Source organism: Anolis carolinensis, chromosome 1, assembly GCF_035594765.1.
Source record: "Anolis carolinensis isolate JA03-04 chromosome 1, rAnoCar3.1.pri, whole genome shotgun sequence".
NCBI classification, from domain to species: domain Eukaryota; kingdom Metazoa; phylum Chordata; class Lepidosauria; order Squamata; family Dactyloidae; genus Anolis; species Anolis carolinensis.
Genome location: NC_085841.1, coordinates 284,126,242 through 284,144,695, shown reverse-complemented (window position 1 = coordinate 284,144,695; position 18,454 = coordinate 284,126,242). Strand labels below are relative to the sequence as shown.

Below are 18,454 nucleotides of genomic sequence, written 5' to 3'. Positions count from 1 at the left end.
CTTTGGTTAAAGAGGTAAGGATACATTTCAAAATTGGTTAGGCATTCCAACCCGGCATGGATTGCACTATCCATGTTTCTGAAGATATGCTCAATCAATTCATCATGTACACCAAGCATGAAGAATACAAAGCTGGATTAAGCAGGTTCAGAAATAGGTGATAAGGTTTGTACTTTGGCAGCAGCATTTCTGGCTCACCTGCATTTCCTGCTCCCTCTCTGGGGAAAGGAAAGGAGGGAAAGGAAACAGGAGGAAAGGCTGCTTTATATAATTTGGGCATCTTCTTTGCCTTGTTTCAATCCTCCCCACCCTGTGCCACCCAGAAACATGCCACAAGGGCAACTGCTCTTGTCTGCCTGGGCTCTCCTCTGAATGTATTGCTTTGGTTCTTGCCGTTGTGTACCATTAAGTGATTTCCATCTTATGGCAGCCCCATCACTTGGTTTCCTGGGATGTCCCCAAGGTCATCTCCTCCTGAATTTCCAGGGCAAAGGGAGTTTAACACCCCAGTTGGCTCCCTCCGAGTGGCTTGGCAATGGGGTGGGGCTGTAAGAGTACGAGACTGGGACACAGGGCAATGGATTCAGACAGCAGGAAAAGAGATTCTACCTACAAATGAAAAGAACTTCCTGACAATAAGAGTGTATCTACACCAGGCATGGGCAAAGTTCAGCCCTCCAGGTGTTTTGGACTTCAGCTCCCATAATTCCTAACAGCCGGTAGGTTGTTAGGAATTGTGGGCGCTGAAGTCCAAAACACCTGGAGGGCCAAAGTTTGCCCATGCCTGACTACACTATGGAATTAATGCAATTTGACACTGTTTTCACTACTGCAGTGGTTTTCAACCTGTGGGTCCCCAGGTGTTTTGGCCTACAACTCCCAGAAATCCTAACAGGTGATAAACTGGCTGGGATTTCTGGGAGTTATAGGCCAAAACACCTGGAGACTCACAGGTTGAGAACCACTGACCAGGACTCAATGCTATCGAATCCTCAGAAGTGTAGTTTGGTGAAGCAGGGGAGGCGAAAGACTTGTTGCTAAAGTGCAACAATTCTCCAGTGCGGATGTTCCCCGCTGAAGATTGAAGCGATGAGCAAAGGAAGGGGGAATAAACTCCAGAACTTCCATGTCCCGTGATGCAGTGCGCTCTGAGGGTTTGCTCGCTCTGCCTCTGGAAGGTCTCTCCGGGCTGACCTCTCCCCCTTGACAACTTCTCTCTGGAGCGTGTTTCCTGCGCCCGCCCGCGGCTTTTCCTTCTGCCCTTTCCATTGGCCGAGGCGAGACCCTGGGGCCGAGCGAGGAGCCTTTGGCCCGCCTTCCCGTCCCCTCTTCTGTAGACTCGCAGGTAAGGAGACGCTGCGCCCCGTTCCTGCAGCTTTGGCGTGTTTGTGTTTCCCTCACTCCCTCTTGCACACCTCTCTCTCCGGGCGGGCGGAAAGTTGGGAGGAAAAACGCCAGGCCTCCATTTCCCCCTTCCCTGCAACAGGAAGGAAGGGGAAACCCTTTCCCCCACGGCTGACTTTTAGTCCTCCAAGCGCTTTGGACTTCGGCTCCCAGAATTCCTGGCATTTGACCAGAATGGCTGGGGCTTGTGGGAGTTGGAAGTCCAAAACACCTGGAGGACCAAGACTTACAGGTTCCCCATTCATATGCACACACACAGCCATGCGTTGGGGGTTTTATTTGGTAAAACGTGACTGAACCAGATTTTTTCCCCCAGAAAACAAAAAGTAAACAGTAAGAAAGTGTTGCTATATGCAATAAATCATTTAATATATATGTGTCAACTGCAAAATAAGATGCACAGAAAGGGGTTAAGCCCAGGCATGGGCAAACTTCGGCCCTCCAGGTGTTTTGGATTTCAACTCCCACAATTCCTAACAGCTGGTAGGGCCGAAGTTTGCCCATGCCTGGGTTAAACTAAGTCTACTAAAAGACTTCCAAAACACTTTAATTTACGGGTATGTTATCTTCAAAAGTAGTCAAAGAAATTGCCCTGGAATATCAGTGTCTTCATTTAATCAAAACCCAGTAACAATTGCATCAATAACAATATAAAATATAGAAAGAACTGTCTGTGACACAAACAGTTTTTGGGTGTTTTTTTTACCAATTCATGAGCCCAAAATGTACAAGGTGTTTCTAAAAGATGGACCTGATTTGAAAATAGATCTGCTTTGAAATTTGGTCCATCATTGTGACATTTTACAAAGCTACAAGGTTGCAAAAGGGTGTTGTTTTTCCCACCACAGGGCTGTGAAATATTATCTTTACAATTTCAATTCACTTAGAATTGAAACTGTAAAGATCCTTTTTGGACACTGTAATATTCCTCCTCCCCTTATTGGTTTCCTAGAGAAAGATCTAGCACAGTGGTTCTCAACCTGTGGGTCCCCAATGTTTTGGCCTTCAACTCCCAGAAATCCTAACAGCTGGTAAACTGGATGAGATTTCTGGGAGTTGTAGGCCAAAACACCTAGGGACCCACAGGTTGAGAACCACTGGTTTAGCAAGAGACTTTATAAATGCTTGGCCTTCCTCCAGATCTTGTGGACTATAGGCCCCATAAGCCATTGATTGTGCTCTGAAAATCTCTCAACTCAGATAGGCTCATCCTGAGGAAGAAAAAATGTATAGCTTCTCACTTTGCAAAATAATGAGATATCCCAGAACAAGCGAACCTACATATCCATGTCAACTAGTGTAGGTTTTTCATTCAAATTACAGTAATGCTCACACCTTTTCCCTAGAATCTGTTTTCAGACACTTAAAGGTAAAGGTTTTCCCCTGACGTTAAGTCCAGTCATGTCTGACTCTGGGGGTTGCTGCTCATCTCCATTTCTAAGCCGAAGAGCCGGCATTGTCCGTAGACACCTCCAAGGTCATGTGGCTGGCATGACTGCATGGAGCGCCGTAACTTCCCGCCAGAGCGGTACCTATTGATCTACTCACATTGGCATGTTTTCGAACTGCTAGGTTGGCAGAAGCTGGAGCTAACCGTGGCCGCTCACGCCGCTCCTGGGGTCTCCAGCTCAATGCTTTAATGCACTTCGCCACCGGAACTCCAATTTCAGACACTACAGTGGATCAAACTCAGAAACATAAGCATCAATAACAAATACAAGTGAATATTTAAGCCTGTTCAAAGTGCCTTCAGTAACTGTATCAATTCATTCTCTTTAAGGGATCAAGGCTTCAGTGTTAGAAAGTATATGTTTTGAATTGGGTTTGAAGGTCTGCAGCTTTTCAGGTTTAACGTTAAATTATCTTCCAACACAAGAATCCCGTGCTAGAAGGAAGATGCAACGTTTTGGTTTCTTTACCAAATAAGAGCCATTCTTTGTTACTTGGCATCAGATTGGGCAAAAATGTGGTATGTTTGGGTAGTTGTAGACAGAAGTTGCCAATGTTATTTTCTATATTTTTCCAACCACTATGGAATCATAAGACCTTCTGCAAACATATTTGTCTCATTTATTGAAATGAAATGCATGGAATGTGTTTACTCAAGTAGTACTTGAATGTGAAGGGATTTCTTGTAAACTTTGGTTTCAGAGTCTTCCTGGGACATGAGGTTGTATAAGGCAAACTTTCAAATTGAGATGATGATGCTCAAATCCTTTGGTAGTCAGTTCAGTTTCTCCAGAATACATGGGTTGGAGATTGTATTTAACTTTGCATAGGGCATTGAAAGGATCATGGGTTCTTCAGCACACTGACTACAAACTATTTTAAAATATGGGCCACAAACATATTAGGGTAGTTGTGTGTTTCCCGAGCTGTATGGCCATGTTCCAGAAGTATTCTCTCCTGATGTTTCACCCATATCTATGGCAAGCATCCTCAGAGGATGCCTCAGAGGTGAAATGTCAGAAGAGAATTCTTTTGGAACATGGCCATACAGCCCAGAATACTCACAGCAACCCAGTGATTCCAGCCATATTTTCAACAACACATTGTTATGGTACATTATACAAAGAGCAGTGCCTCGTGCAAAAGAGACTGCACACCTCTTCCAGCTTTCTCATTTTAAGAAAAGAAAACAGATAAAAGCAACAATAGAAAAATGAGGATGGAAGATGAGACACAAGGTAAAGAACCATTTTCTCACCCAGAAAAAAAACTCACGAATGAGTCAAGACAATTGCACAATAACATCTATTCTGAGATTTTGTAAGTCTTGTTCTCACATGAGCATAGAAACTTTCATTTAGGGCTCTTTCACATTGTAGTGCTATGGTTCCACCTTAATTTCCATGGCAGCATCCTATGGAGTCCTGAGATTTCCAGTTTGTAGTTGTTTTTGTTTGTTTGTTTAGTTCTCAGCTCTTATAATTGCTCACAAAACTACAAACCCCAAAATTCTATAGAACAAAGCCATAGAGGTTTTAACTTCATGCAAATAAAAATGAATCATTATTCTACTTGGTACAAATGGCTGCAGAAGGGATTCAAAGGTAATTACTGTTTGTGTAAGACAAGTATGTCTTATTTTCTCATCCCATCAGGAATTGGCTAATGCAGTAGGGTTTATGTGCAGTTAACTGCAGTGTTGCTGGCCATAAAACTACCAGTACCGTTTATATAGTGGACCTTCCTCTGATCTCTTTTAAAAGACTATTCCACAGTGAATTCAGTCTGAGCTGTTTCTACATTGTCAAGGCATAGGTGGTCTTCCTGGTCAGTATGGTACTAATCTAGTAAGAGTATGAAATACTATAATGTTGCAAGCCAAGTATTGCCTTATAAAAGACTTGACTCTTTCACAGAATTTATAACCACTGCAGGAGGAATATTTAAAACACATTTCAATAAGGCATTTAAAATCTCACCTCATATATTATGAACTCCCACTTCTTCAGTGGTCATATACTACCGTGTTTCCCCGAAAATAAGACAGTGTCTTATATTAATTTTTTCTCCCAAAGATGTGCTAGATCTTATTTTCAGGGGATGTCTTACTTTTCCATGAGGAAGAATTCACATTTATTGATGAACAAAAAAAAGAACATTTATTATATCATGTACAGTAGTTGTCATCACAAACCAGCATAACCAGACAAACTGTGAATCCTATCAAGAATATCTTGTTGCTAACATTATTTCCATGTGCAACAATCTATGGTACATACATTTACCAAACCTGCATGCTCTGGTGTTCTGTTCAGCGGGCATGCTTCCAAACACAAACAGGGCTAGGTCTTACTTTCAGGGGAGGCCTTATATTTAGCAATTCAGCAAAACCTCTACTAGGTCTTATTTTTTGGGGATGTCTTATTTTAGGGAAAACAGGGTAGCATCCTGACTGTCTCCCTCTTTGCCTCATAATGTTATTCTTAAATTACATTTTTCTATGTACACTAAAGCTATGGCTGCCAGGAAATGCCATATTTTAGTCAATATGCTCTCAGCCTTCTAGCTATAATTCTTAATATATGTGCAAATTAGCAGTACTGTAGAGATGCCATTGTGATAAAGAGAAATCAAAGGACTGTATTGTCAAAAGTGACCCATGAAGCAAAGAATTGATGTATCTTTTATACTCCTGTATAAATCTTTAGTCAAGAAAAACAACCCCCCAAAAAACTGAGTTGATTTATCCATGGGTCAGTGTGGGTAGTGTACCTTAACTCTTGTTAAAAAATGAACTATGCCCTTCTTTGAGTATAGTGGTGAAAGCCAAGAGCTTAGTCCATCCTGATAGAACCTAAAAGAAGTACCAACCCCTTCTACTCTGCCAGCAATTGTGTCACCTCTGGGTTTTTGTTTGTTTTTTGTTTTTGTTTTTGAGTGCCTGGGCAGGGAAATGGTGACACACCAATGGTGATTTCCCTTCTCCACACAATGACATTGATTCATCCACAGATCATATCAAAATCCGTAATGTTGGCCCCAAAACCTGTCCTCAGCTTATACATGAGGTCAATTTATACATGAGTATTTATGGGGCCCCTGGTGGTGGAGCAGTGTATTAAAGCACTGAGCTGCTGAACTTGCAGACCGAAAGTCCCCAGGTTCAAATCCCGGGAGCGGAATGAGCGCCCGCTGTTAGCCCCAGCTCCTGCCAATTTAGCAATTTGAAAACATGCCAATGTGAGTAGATCAATAGGTACCGCTCCGGCGGGAAGGTAACAGTGGTCCATGCAGTCATGCCGGCCACATGCCCTTGGAGGTGCCTTCGGACAATGCCGGCTCATCGGCTTAGAAATGGAGATGAGCACCAACCCCCAGAGTCGGTCACGACTGGACTTAATGTCAGGGGAAAACCTTTACCTTTATTTATGGTAAGTCTACACTACATGGTATTGTGCTCTTCATTCGCAGTTCAATTGAACAATTAAGAGAGAATATACCACATTATATCTGTGATTAAAACTTGTTTTATTGATAGACAACACATTGGCACACTTACTTCTCCACGTTGTCACCACCATTGCTCCTACATTCCATGTAGCTCTCTGTTCAAGTGCCTAGTCACCACAGTTGCCCCTGCTGATGTCAGAACAAGGCACTCCTGTGACCAGCAAGAATGAGTGGGGCAATTCAGGATTTGTGCAACAAGAAAGCTTGAAGCCTGAGGGCACATGGGAATTTCTCCCATACATCATCGCTACATTACTTCCAGAAAAGTACGTAAGACAGAATCACAGTATGGCTCCATCTATACTGCCATATAATGCAGTTTGAAACTGCATTATATGGTCAATGTGGACTCATATAATGTAGTCTAACTGCATTGAATTGCATGATATGAGTCTAAACTGACTATATAATGTAGTTTCAAACAGTGTTAATGGGGTCTTTGTCTTCTACATCTTCTCAAAATTACTTGAGTGATATAGAAAGGGACAGCTCATTGCTTTTGTGTTTTGAGGCCCAGAATATGCCGTGAGTTATAAAATCCAAGTGTTGGAAGGAAGCACAAGGACCATTAGATCGCCTCCTCCATGCAAGAATATACAACCAAAGCCTTCCTGAAAGATGTCCATCTATCTTCTGCTTAAAAATCTCCAGAGAATGAGACTTCACTACACTCTGAGACAGCATATGCCACTGTCCATCAGTGATTAAATAAGTTCTTCCTAATGTTTAAATTGACTCTCTTTTCATGACATTTGAATTCATTGGTTAGGATTCTAGTCTCTGGAGCAGAAGAAAATAAGCTTGTTCCATCTTCTACATCTTTTCCAATATTGCTGTTGCTATATCTGAATAACAGCAGCTATTAAAAGTTTGTTGCAGTGCTCCAACCATCCTTCAGCTATAAAAAGGTCAGCACAGCAATCCTTGGATACCTAAAACCACAACACCAAGATTAGATATCAGAAGAACTTAGAATGATGATTTATTTGAAACTTATTGGCCTGTTTCAAAACCAGTTTTCACGTCTGGAATTGATTTACTTTGAGCATTTGCTTTGCGTAAAAAGTGAGCCAAATTCAGTGGTTCATGCATTGCTTTCTCTAACTGGCATGGAATTAATTTCATATATTTATTTATTAACTTATCTTTCAATTTTCAATTTCATCTTATCTATTGCAGAGTATAAGAGGTTAATGTCTTTTGTAACTATTGTGTAAACTATATAACAAAATCTTTTAAAAATGTATTGCCTAATCAAAAATGTAGTGTGGAATACCTTTGCTGTTGTAAATTATGTTTTTGTTCCATAATGAGCAAATTCTTCAGCTGGAATAAATTGATATTTTTCCATTGATATTAGTGGAAGCTTCACGCCATCCAGTTTCAAGGAAAGACATAAAAGAAATGTAGCCCAGAAAGCTTTATTTCATCCTTCTCCATAGTTGAAACAACGTCAACTTAAAAGAGGTTTCGGCATTCATATGTCTTTAATCAATAGAAGTTGACATCTATTATATTCCTAGTCCAAGGCCTTCTAACTAGTACAAAGGTCTGGAAATAGGACATTTAAAATCTTTTAAAAGAATAGAATGCAGGATCTGCAGCTTCCTCATTGCACTCAAAGGGGAAGTAAGCCAAACATACAAATGCAACAATAAATGTTATTTGTGTGTGAACAAATTTCAGTATATCACTCTCTAAAATGCATGAAATTTGGAAACGAATTCTTAGCACAATGACCTCATTTTGCCCATTTCTGTTGCTGCACTCTTGGTGAGACACATACAGATCCTACATAAAGTATGAGAATACTGCTAGTCAGAAAGGCCTTGCTAGTTTTAGTGAGTGCCCTGACCTACAGAACACTTATGTACATTCAAGGGATTGGTGAAATAGCATTATGTATGCAATCTTGTCTTGTCTTGTCAAACAGCAACTCTTTTGTATATGTATATTTTTAAACAAACACGCACCAACCATTTAAAATGTAATGGCTGGCATAGCACATATACTAGCACAAATATATCTCATATTTTCCTTATTATTGTACCATGCAAGTAGATGATGTACCGATTTCATGCAGTCTGCAGTTCCCTCTTTTGCAGCTTGCAAAGAAAAACACTAAAATTAAAGATATTTCATTTGGCAGTCTCTGTGACTATGAGGTAGTAGGAACTGGGTATTAATGTTGCTTCAAGTCTAGTTCTTAATGTCTAATGATTGCTTCCATCCACCCAGCTAACTTTATAGAATCAAGGAATACTATAAAGTTTCACTTTATGATTTTTCCAGGAAAAATGTCCTTTCAGTAAACTAGGGAAGGGAACTATGCAGCTCTCCAGATGCATTGGATTGCAAGTTCCATGAGCCCTAGCCAACATAGACGGTAATAAGGAATGCTGAGGTATACATTCCAACAACATCTGGAGAGCTATATAATCCCCCCCTTCCTGTGTAAACTTTAGACTAGCATAATAGATGTGTGCTTCTCCATCAACTTTGCATGGAGTCATCATCAGTGGGACTGTTGACATCTAGGACGTTGCTGGATTAGCTATGTTTTAGGTTTTTTCTGTCCCATGTTCACCCCTGTATATACTAGTTGATGTGTGAAGGTGTGTGAAAGCAATCTGGCATGCCTGGATTTCCTGTTTGAAAAGCTCCCATAATTTTTTTGCTATTTTTGGTCAGTGGAGAGTTAGAGGCAGATAGCACTTTATGTAGGTCCAGATATAATATGAGTACAGCTGCAAGCCACACTGAGCTTGGGCTACCTTGTTGCAAACAGGACAATACAGAGGTGCCTAGATGGCTTATCATTACATTACATTACATTACATTAGAATAGAATCCTTCTTCCTTCTAGCCTTTCAACAACATGCTTTATTCCTACAGGTCTGAGCTGAAAAGTGTCATTGGGGCAAAGGGACTTCATCTGCACGAAGATCAATCAAGCGAAGGTGAAGATGTGGACTGCAGTTGTGAAATATTTATTAAGACTGAAAGTCCATCAAGATTGTTGTCAAACTCTGCTACAAGCACAAAAGGCCAAGTTCAGTCATCTAAGGCGTTTCTCTCTGAGCAGGAGGCCTTGGCAACATTCTTCTGGGATAGCACGGGCAAGTCAAACTTTTGACATGAGTGCAGCCATCCAGAATGTTGAAACTCTGGAAGCAAATCAGTTTATTTGTGTTCATTGGGAAGATGGAAGTAAAAGCCTTTATCCCTCTGTGTGGCTACGAGACAACTGCCAGTGCCCTGACTGCTATTTACACACTGCTAAAGCACGCAAACTGCTTCTTGAAAATCTAGATATCAACATTGAGGCAAAGGATATTGGTGTGACAGAAAGGAAAAAGGTAATTGTGTGTGTGTGTGTGTGTTTAACGCTAATTATTATACATTATTTTATATTAATTTTAATCCATCTCCTTTTCTTTTTTTGTAGCAGGGATAAATTATTTAAGGCTCTAATTTCATACACCGGGGCGTGTGTATTCATTTCCTCTGGAGTAACTATATCAGATTATATTGTATACTAACAGTTGGTAAAATTGGAATCTACAGAAATAACTTCTGATTTGTCACTCTCCAAATTGCCCAGTGCTGACTTGGGATTTTGGGGCCTTATAATACAGAAAGTAACTTCTCCAAGCATTTGGCAGGACCTTATGGTGGAAAGGGCCAAAATCAGGAGTATATGAGCTGTTTCCTCTTGTCCTCTCTTTCTTTCTCTCCCCCTTATCTCTTCCACTATGCAATCACAACAGTTTGGTGATACTACTCTAACTGCCATGGATCTATTTGTAGCACCTCCATCTCTATGTGTGTATATTCCATTCAGTTTGTGTTGTATGTCCTTTTCTCTTTCTGTTCTTTCTTCCCAAGAAAGCTGCTGAGTTAGGGACTCGTAGTTCTTAGAAAGATCTTAACTGATCAGTTATATGAGGCTTTTGAAATTACCCTTGGGTTACAGGTTTTCCATCTGTGCTCTCTGCACTTAATTGAGAGTCGTGAATAAGTCTCACTGAGCACACTGGGACTGACCTCAAAGGAAGTAAGTCTAGGACAGCTCAGAAAGACTGTACTTTGAACAAAGACTTTGTATCTGTACATTCAGTTAGATTCCCTCGCAAGTGGAAATGCTCCTTCTCTTGGCAGGTAACTTTTGAGTGGCTTAAACTATGCTTCTGGTTAAAAAGGAAAGGAGGTAGTATTTGCCAGTGACTGCCCCTTCCTTCTCCCTGCTCCCCCTTTTGTCCCTTGAAAATCAGCAACTGAGGATTGGAGGGCTTTGTGGAACAGCGGGGAAGTGACACTGCAAAGGAATCAGTGAAACTCACCTCCCTCTCCTCCTTCAACAAAGTTTTCTTTTTATTTTATGCAATAAGGTGTACATTATATGGCCAGATGACCATACAAGTGAATTTGAGGCTGAATGGCTGAAAAAAAGATGTTTTTCTGAACAAGCAAGAGCACAAGTCCAAGAAGAGTTGTTTTTACCAGGTAAGGATCACCACCTCACTGAATTGTACCAAGGCAACACCATTTTTAATAAGCATGTACCTTCAAGTTACCTACTAAAGCACGCATACTGTTGACATGTGGTGACTCTATGGATTTCATAGGGTTTTTTTTCAGCAAGGAATATTCAGAGGGGATTTGCCAATCTGAATATAGACCACAGCAACTGGAATTCATTAGTGGCTCCCCCATCCAATCATCTAGTGTCTTTAAGGGCATTTAGGCAAATATCGTTTTTAATAGCACAGACTAATTATTTTTAAGTTGAATATTTAATATAGAGCTAGGAGGTGTCATGTCCATGCTCTTGACTAAAAGAAATGGAAATACACTATGTATTATTGCAAGAAACTTGAAGATTTGTGAAAAAAACAAAGAACTCTCTATAAAGTTATGCAAAGGGGTCTTGTACTTTAGAGACAATCAGAATGAAGTTAGTAGCAGAAGTTTTTGTAGACTAAATCTGCTTTCTCAGTTGCAGATCTATGATAGGCTTAGCTCCACTTATCTGATGCAACATACTGCAACATACTTTTAGAAATCTACATTTTTGTTTCTGTATGACAGTCTCTACACCAGTGAAACATAGCAAATTTATCCTTTTAACACACACACACACATATTCATGTAATCTATCAAGTCTTGCATTCAGCCCACAAACTTGGAACATCTTAAAGCACTTTTAGAAAGGATTCTAGGTTACTTGGACATTTATCCAGGTTTTCTCACTAAGAACATTAATAATTGAGGGTGGGGGTAATGTTTCTATGAACAGCTTCAAATTCACTGAAAAACAGTCCACAACTACTGATCTTTCCCTCTAGTCCAAATGGGTGAGGTAATGTTTGTTTTGTCCTAGGGTGCAATCACAGTTGATATTCTGTGATGATGAATCCAAACACATTTGGCCTGTGCCTTGTAAAAACAAAACGAAAAGGAATCTGTATATCAGAACATGCTTCAGAGACAAGTTCTGTGGCATGTAAGGATCCTGTGGTTCAAAGTCAGCAGACATTTCAGCTTGGAAAGTTCCCTTGAAAGACCACCACTGGTGTTATTAGAGGACATTCTAACTCAAGGATGGGCAACACAGGAAGTGTTGGGTGCCAGTTTTCACATATATTATATATTGCCATCTTTACTTTAGGTCGCACAGAGCATTTGCAACTGAATTTGATCCAAAGCCCTTCCTCTAGTTTGAATTTAACAGAAAACTGGACAGTATTCACTTGGGAAAAACCTGTCAGAAGCTTAGGAGTAACAATACACAGGGAAAACTTACAAATAACTAAACTCACTCCTTGATGTCTTTCCTCTGTGTCTTACTCATCCTCTCCACCTGGTGGGCTACTGAGGAGCTTGAAATGGCCACTTGCAGAAGTCTTCATAACTTAGGCTGAGGGCTACAGGAATCAGATCACAAGCTATAGGCTGCCTAGCTCTTTGTTGGAGCAGTCTGTGTTTGGCAGTATAACCCTTTAAAGATCCTACTATTTAAACAAGAAGAGCTGATAGAACCACTTACATCGGTACAGAGAAGGGATTTGTAAATATCCAAAACGACAAAAGGGTAAGGAAAGGAAACAGCACAAGTTAAAAATCGTTGGTTTTTAGTTCACATATCAGGATTATCCAAGGACTGCTTCCTGACACCACAGTGTCATTTTTGGGGAGCTCTGTCACATTCTGTTGCCAGAAAGACAGAAGCTATCCTTAGAACTGTAGCTGCATTTCTATGATGAAACTGTCACATCCTTCCAGGCCAATCTAAAAGTCTTTTCCACAGGAGAGACTGTTTACATGTGACCTGTAAATACTCAGCCTTCCTAAAAATGTCACTTGGATGTTACTTGAAATAACAGATTGATATTTTTGTGTCCAACCTATAAAAGTTAACTACTATTCATAGGGAGGGAGATATGTTACGCTCATTTGTTTATACAGCCTCTTAGGTTCACTTTATGCCTGGATTCTATTCTATTAATTTTTGCAACCATGCATAAATTCCTAAAGCTATATGCACAATAAACACTAAGTTCCCATGCCAGACAGTTTTATGAAATAGCTATTTCCTTTGTTGGAGAGTGAAATTTCCAATGTTCAATATGATTTCCTGCATTTGCTAAATATTAAGTTCTTCAACAGTACTTGAACATTCCTGACAATAGAGGTAGTACAAAAACAAGATTTCAAGCTGTAATCCCCCAGGTGTCTCCATTCATTCAACAAGCTCTCCTTCCATCCCCCATCAGTTTCAGACACATGATTGAAATGCAATCAAGAATGGCACTGTTTATGAACATTTGCTGAATATGGATGAAGGAAATCATTAGCATGTCCCTACTAGCTTAGAAATATGTGTCATGCTGTTAAAGAAAACCATTTCTTTTACTTTTCCATGCAGCCAATAAGATGTTTCTAAGTTCCTAGGTGGTTGGTGCCCTGAGCAATGCACACAATACTTATGCAGCGTTATGCCCTATTTTTTAAACAGGTAAATTGATAAACAGGTAAACCAATTCAGCATCCTTTTTCTGGTGAGCTGTTGAAAGGGTAGAGTAGTGAGGAGAGTAAAAGAAAATATAAAACACAGGAGCTGTTTTGTTCCCAAGCCAGAGCATTTTACAATTCAGAAACTTAGATTTCCCCTGAGAGCAATGAAGCAAACTGTTCATAAATGCTTTAATTGAATAATATAAACTACCTCTGTTAGCCTGGGTATTAGTATAATGTTCTTTAACTGAGTTCTAGGAAATGAAATGGTTGTGTAAAGTCAGTAACTTCTTGGAATCCTGTTCAGATTTCAAACAGAGCCAAACTTAGCTTATCTCTAGGGATCAACGTGGCCTTTTCCTTTGTGGCGGATGGCATAATGTTTTTTTTCTTATAAAATATTAAGAAATGTATGTGTGTATTTATTTAAAAGATTCATTAATCAGATTATTGAGAAGTATAAAGGTATACATATACACACAATAGAAAACTCAGTCTGCAAGAGTAGCATAATACCCTGCATCTCCACTACTTTGCTACAAGCCATTCTGCTGTTGCCAGTTCAGGATTGTTCCAGATCCTGACATTTCCAGGCCAAAATTTGAAACCTCGGCAATGGCTGCTGATTATACCATCAAACATTATGCATTAGGTAGCAATGGCATTTGCTCATCATTCAAAGGAAGACAAGTAACATATTCCTGTTTGAAAATTAAGACACAAGTCTTAGCTAAACAGATTGTTCCCAGATCAGGGGTGAGACCCCACACTGCTGTGACTGTGAGAGAAGGAAAAAACTATCAAAGTAAATATGTACCCTGTTTCCCCTAAAATAAGACATCCTCAGAAAATAAGACCTAGTAGAGGTTTTGCTGAATTGCTAAATATAACGCCTCCCCCGAAAATAAGACCTAGCACCGTTTGTGTTTGGAAGCATGCCTGCCGGACAGAACACCAGAGCATGCAGGTTTGGTAAATCTACGTACCATAGATTGTTGTACATGGAAATAATGGTAGTAACAAGAAATTCTCGATAGGATTCACAGTTTGTCTGGTTATGCTGGTTTGTGATGACAATTACTGTACAGTATATAATAAATGTTCATTTTTTGTTCAACAATAAATGTGAATTCTTCTTCATGGAAAAATAAGACATCCCCTGAAAATAAGACCTAGAGCATCTCTGGGAGCAAAAATTAATATAAGACACTGTCTTATTTTCGGGGAAACACGGTAGCTTCCCTGGAGAGCCTTTGTCAGTTGCATCAACAAATCAATTCAGCTTTGCAAACTGTAGCAAGTTGCTGCTCTCATACTTTAGGTGGAGATTTGCACAGTGTCCTTCCCTCTTGCCTAGAGATGAATCCCTCAAACCAATAAACTTTTTACCTTTGTCTCATCTAAAGGAGAGATGTCACTTTTAAATGAGCAGTGAGATTTGGCAAATCTATACTGGACAGTCTGCTGCATCCAAACTCTGGCCGAAGATGTGATTCTCACTTCTTCTGCAAGATGATCTTTCATTCACAGATGAGAGAGCGTGACTTTGGTACATTTCCAACAATTCCTGGACAAAAACAGTATTTACTATCCCTAGTTGACATGGAATATGTTTTTGGTATTCTAAGTTATTATTTCTGTTTTGAAATTATTTTTATTTTGACTTTTGGCTTTTGAAAGAGCCCTTAGGACAGCTTACACTTGTACTATTATAAACAAAATGTAACAACAAACAGCACAAAAGCAGAAATTCAGCAGTTGAACCACGGAGATGGTGAACAGAGAGATTATGATTGTTAATCATAGTAGTAGTAGTAGTAATAATAATAATAATAATAATAATAATAATAATAATAATAATTTCTTACCTATCTCTCCTCAAAGCTTGAGACAGGATACAATATAGTTAAAATACATAGATTAAAAACATCAGACCATTAAAACACATGTATCAAAAAACATAGAAATAAGATTAAAATACTAATACAGTACATGAATGAATGAGGGGAAAAGGAAGTACCATTCATAACACAATTTCTTAAAGAGGATCCAACCGAACCTAAAGGTGAGCTTGGAAATGCCATGCTCCAAATAACTGCTCTCATTAGGTGAGCAGAGGAGCCCCTGGTGGCACAGCAGATTAAAACACTGAGCTGCTGAACTTGCTGACCGAAAGATCAGTGGTTCGAATACGGGGAGCATGAAGAGCTCCCACTGTTAGCCCCAGCTTCTGCCAACCTAGCAGTTCGAAAGCACGTGAGTAGATCAATAGGTACCGCTCCGATGGGAAGGTAACCACACTCCATGCAGTCATGCCGGCCACATGACCTTGGAGGTGTCTACGGACAACAGTGGCTCTTCAGCTTAGAAATTGAGATGAGCACCAACCTCCAGAGTTGTACACGACAAGACTTAGTGTCAGGGCAAAACCTTTACCTATTAGGTGAGCACACTTCTAAATGCCATGAAATGTGGTATAAGTCAAATAGTTAAATGCAAGGGTGGGTGTGTGATATAAAGGACTATTGCTCAGAAAATTATGACAAAGTCAGAAGACCAAGATTAGTCTATTTTAAAAGCAGTTCAGCTGGACTTGGCGTCCTTCTCAGAGAGGCACAACAAAACAGTCCAAATCCCTCCCCTCTATTCACTGAGTCCAGCCTCATAGCTCCTCCCTTGGTTCTCTATTTGTTAGCTACTGTGAGTTCACAATCTTCTGGCCCACCTATTCTGTGTAATGAACTATTTTAACCAACAGAAACTTACCAGTTTTTCAATTGGAAGTGTGGGGCTGCTTTTGGCTGATGACACATAGTCAAGTTAATTAGAATTGTTGTGTGCTTTCAAGTTGTTTCAGACTTAGGGTGACCCTAAGTCTTAAGCTTAGGCCAGGGACTGGGTAAATGACCTCTGGTTTAAACTAATTAATCAAGTAGGTAAATATCAGTAACAATAAATAAACAGTTTATTTTATACCGCCCTGAGATCTATAAATAAAGGTTTAGAAACTCATTGGCCAAATCTTCAACCTCACGAGAGCTCAGTTGGTACAGGCTCATGGAGTCTTTCTGTGTTAGGCCGACCCAAGGCGCCTTCCTCATCTCTGCAGGTGGGATATCAGGATCTTTGTTCTATTCATTTGCATTAGAATTAAGACATGCAGTCAGCAGACTAGCCCTATCAAACCTAGGGTAGGGAAATCACACATTTGAATGTGCTCTCCAGTGGGAAAATGCTTCCCCACTAGCATATTTGCTAGTACTGGTATGTTTGGAACAAAGGGCTTTCTGTCTGAAATGCTAGTTTTTATGTCTTTTCCAATTAGGCAGATACCATCTAAAGGGGGGAATGATATAATCAGTTTATCTAATGAATGACACATTCTTAAAGAATGTGAAAAGTTCTACAGCTCATTGATTAAGTCCATGCTGTGTTTTGGCAAGATTTTTTTTCTTTTTCTTGGTAGCCCATAGATCTGCTTTTCATCAGTAGTAGCAAAATTGATTTTGAAAGACATGAATGGACACTACTGGACTTTTTTCCTGAAATCTAAGCTATTAAAATTTCCTGCATATGGTTTGAAAAATAAACACATTTTTCAATGCAACTATTTTAGTGCTGCCTTTGAAAAGTTACCCTGTCAGAGCATTTATGGCATGCCTTTTTAGAATGTTTTAACAACTCCATTTTCATAATTCATGGCCTTCAAGTGTATCCTGTAGTAGCAAAGTGGAAATTATCCTGAGTGTGGTCAATAGTGGAAACAATGCACCATGCTGAAATGGCAAAATAATGAAAGGTGTGAGTAGAATGGTTTACCACCAGCAAATGCTGGCAGAGAAGACAATACCTGTCTTCTTAATAGACTTTCAAGATGTAGCTACATTTGAGTTTCATTTTTTAAAATGAAATAATATTCCTTGTTGTACGCTGGAAAATAATAAGCTCCAATTGCACAAATTGATGAATGGACAGATGGGTATGCTGGTACAGTAGAGTCTCACTTATCCAAGCCTCACTTATCCAAGCCTCTGGATTATCCAAGCCATTTTTGTAGTCAATGTTTTCAATATATCGTGATATTTTGGTGCTAAATTCGTAAATACAGTAATTACAACATAACATTACTGCGTATTGAACTACTTTTTCTGTCAAATTTGTTGTATAACATGATGTTTTGGTGCTTAATTTGTACAAACATAACCTAATTTGATGTTTAATAGGCTTTTCCTTAATCCCTCCTTATTAATAGATTCATAGAATCATAGAATAGTAGAGTTGGAAGAGACCACATGGGCCATCCAGTCCAACCCCCTGCCAAGAAGCAGGAAATTGCTTTCAAAGCACCCCCGACAGATGGCCATCCAGCCTCTGCTTAAAAGCCTCCAAAGAAGGAGTCTCCACCACGGCCCCGGGGAGAGAGTTCCACTGTCGAACAACTCTCACTGTGAGGAAGTTCTTCCTGATGTTCAGGTGGAATCTCCTTTCCTGTAGTTTGAAGCCATTGTTCCGTGTCCTAGTCTGCAGGGCAGCAGAAAACAAGCTTGCTCCCTCCTCCCTATGACTTCCCTTCACGTATTTGTACATGGCTATCATGTCTCCTCTCAGCCTTCTCTTCTGCAGGCTAAACATGCCCAGCTCTTTAAGCCGCTCCTCATAGGGCTTGTTCTCCAGACCCTTAATCATTTTAGTCGCCCTCCTCTGGACGCTTGTCCAAGATATTCGCTTATCCAAGCTTTTGCCGGCCCGTTTAGCTTGGATAAGTGAGACTCTACTGTACTTGGAGTAATGTAACTAGAGTTACAAAAGAAATCTTCCAAAAACTGTAAACTTGATCCAAATATCTTTCAAGGGCCCATCTCAGATTGCAGTCTTACTGTTCAAAACTTCACTTATTTGCTGTAATAGCATGTCATAATTGCTATATGGCTATGGTTTTATCCCGTTTTCCACAGGTATAAACTCCTCTGATGGACTTTTCCATTGCATTGAAATAGTAAAAATTTGATGTGTGTAAAAAATGACAGATTTATATGTCCCCCTCCATATACACAGAGGAAGCCAGATTAGTACA

General features: G+C 39.9%; 1 protein-coding gene across 1 annotated transcript in view; it reads left to right on the top strand.

Annotated features, from left to right (window-relative positions):
* Positions 1-968: 968 nt before the first annotated feature.
* bbox1 (gamma-butyrobetaine hydroxylase 1) overlaps positions 969-18,454 on the top strand; it is a 57,462-nt gene continuing 39,976 nt past the window's right edge. The window contains exons 1-3 of the mRNA XM_003224250.3: positions 969-1,345; positions 9,259-9,722; positions 10,755-10,869. Of these exons, the coding sequence (XP_003224298.3) occupies positions 9,330-9,722; positions 10,755-10,869 (508 nt within the window). The 5' untranslated portion in view covers positions 969-1,345; positions 9,259-9,329. The remainder of the gene's footprint in view (positions 1,346-9,258; positions 9,723-10,754; positions 10,870-18,454) is intronic.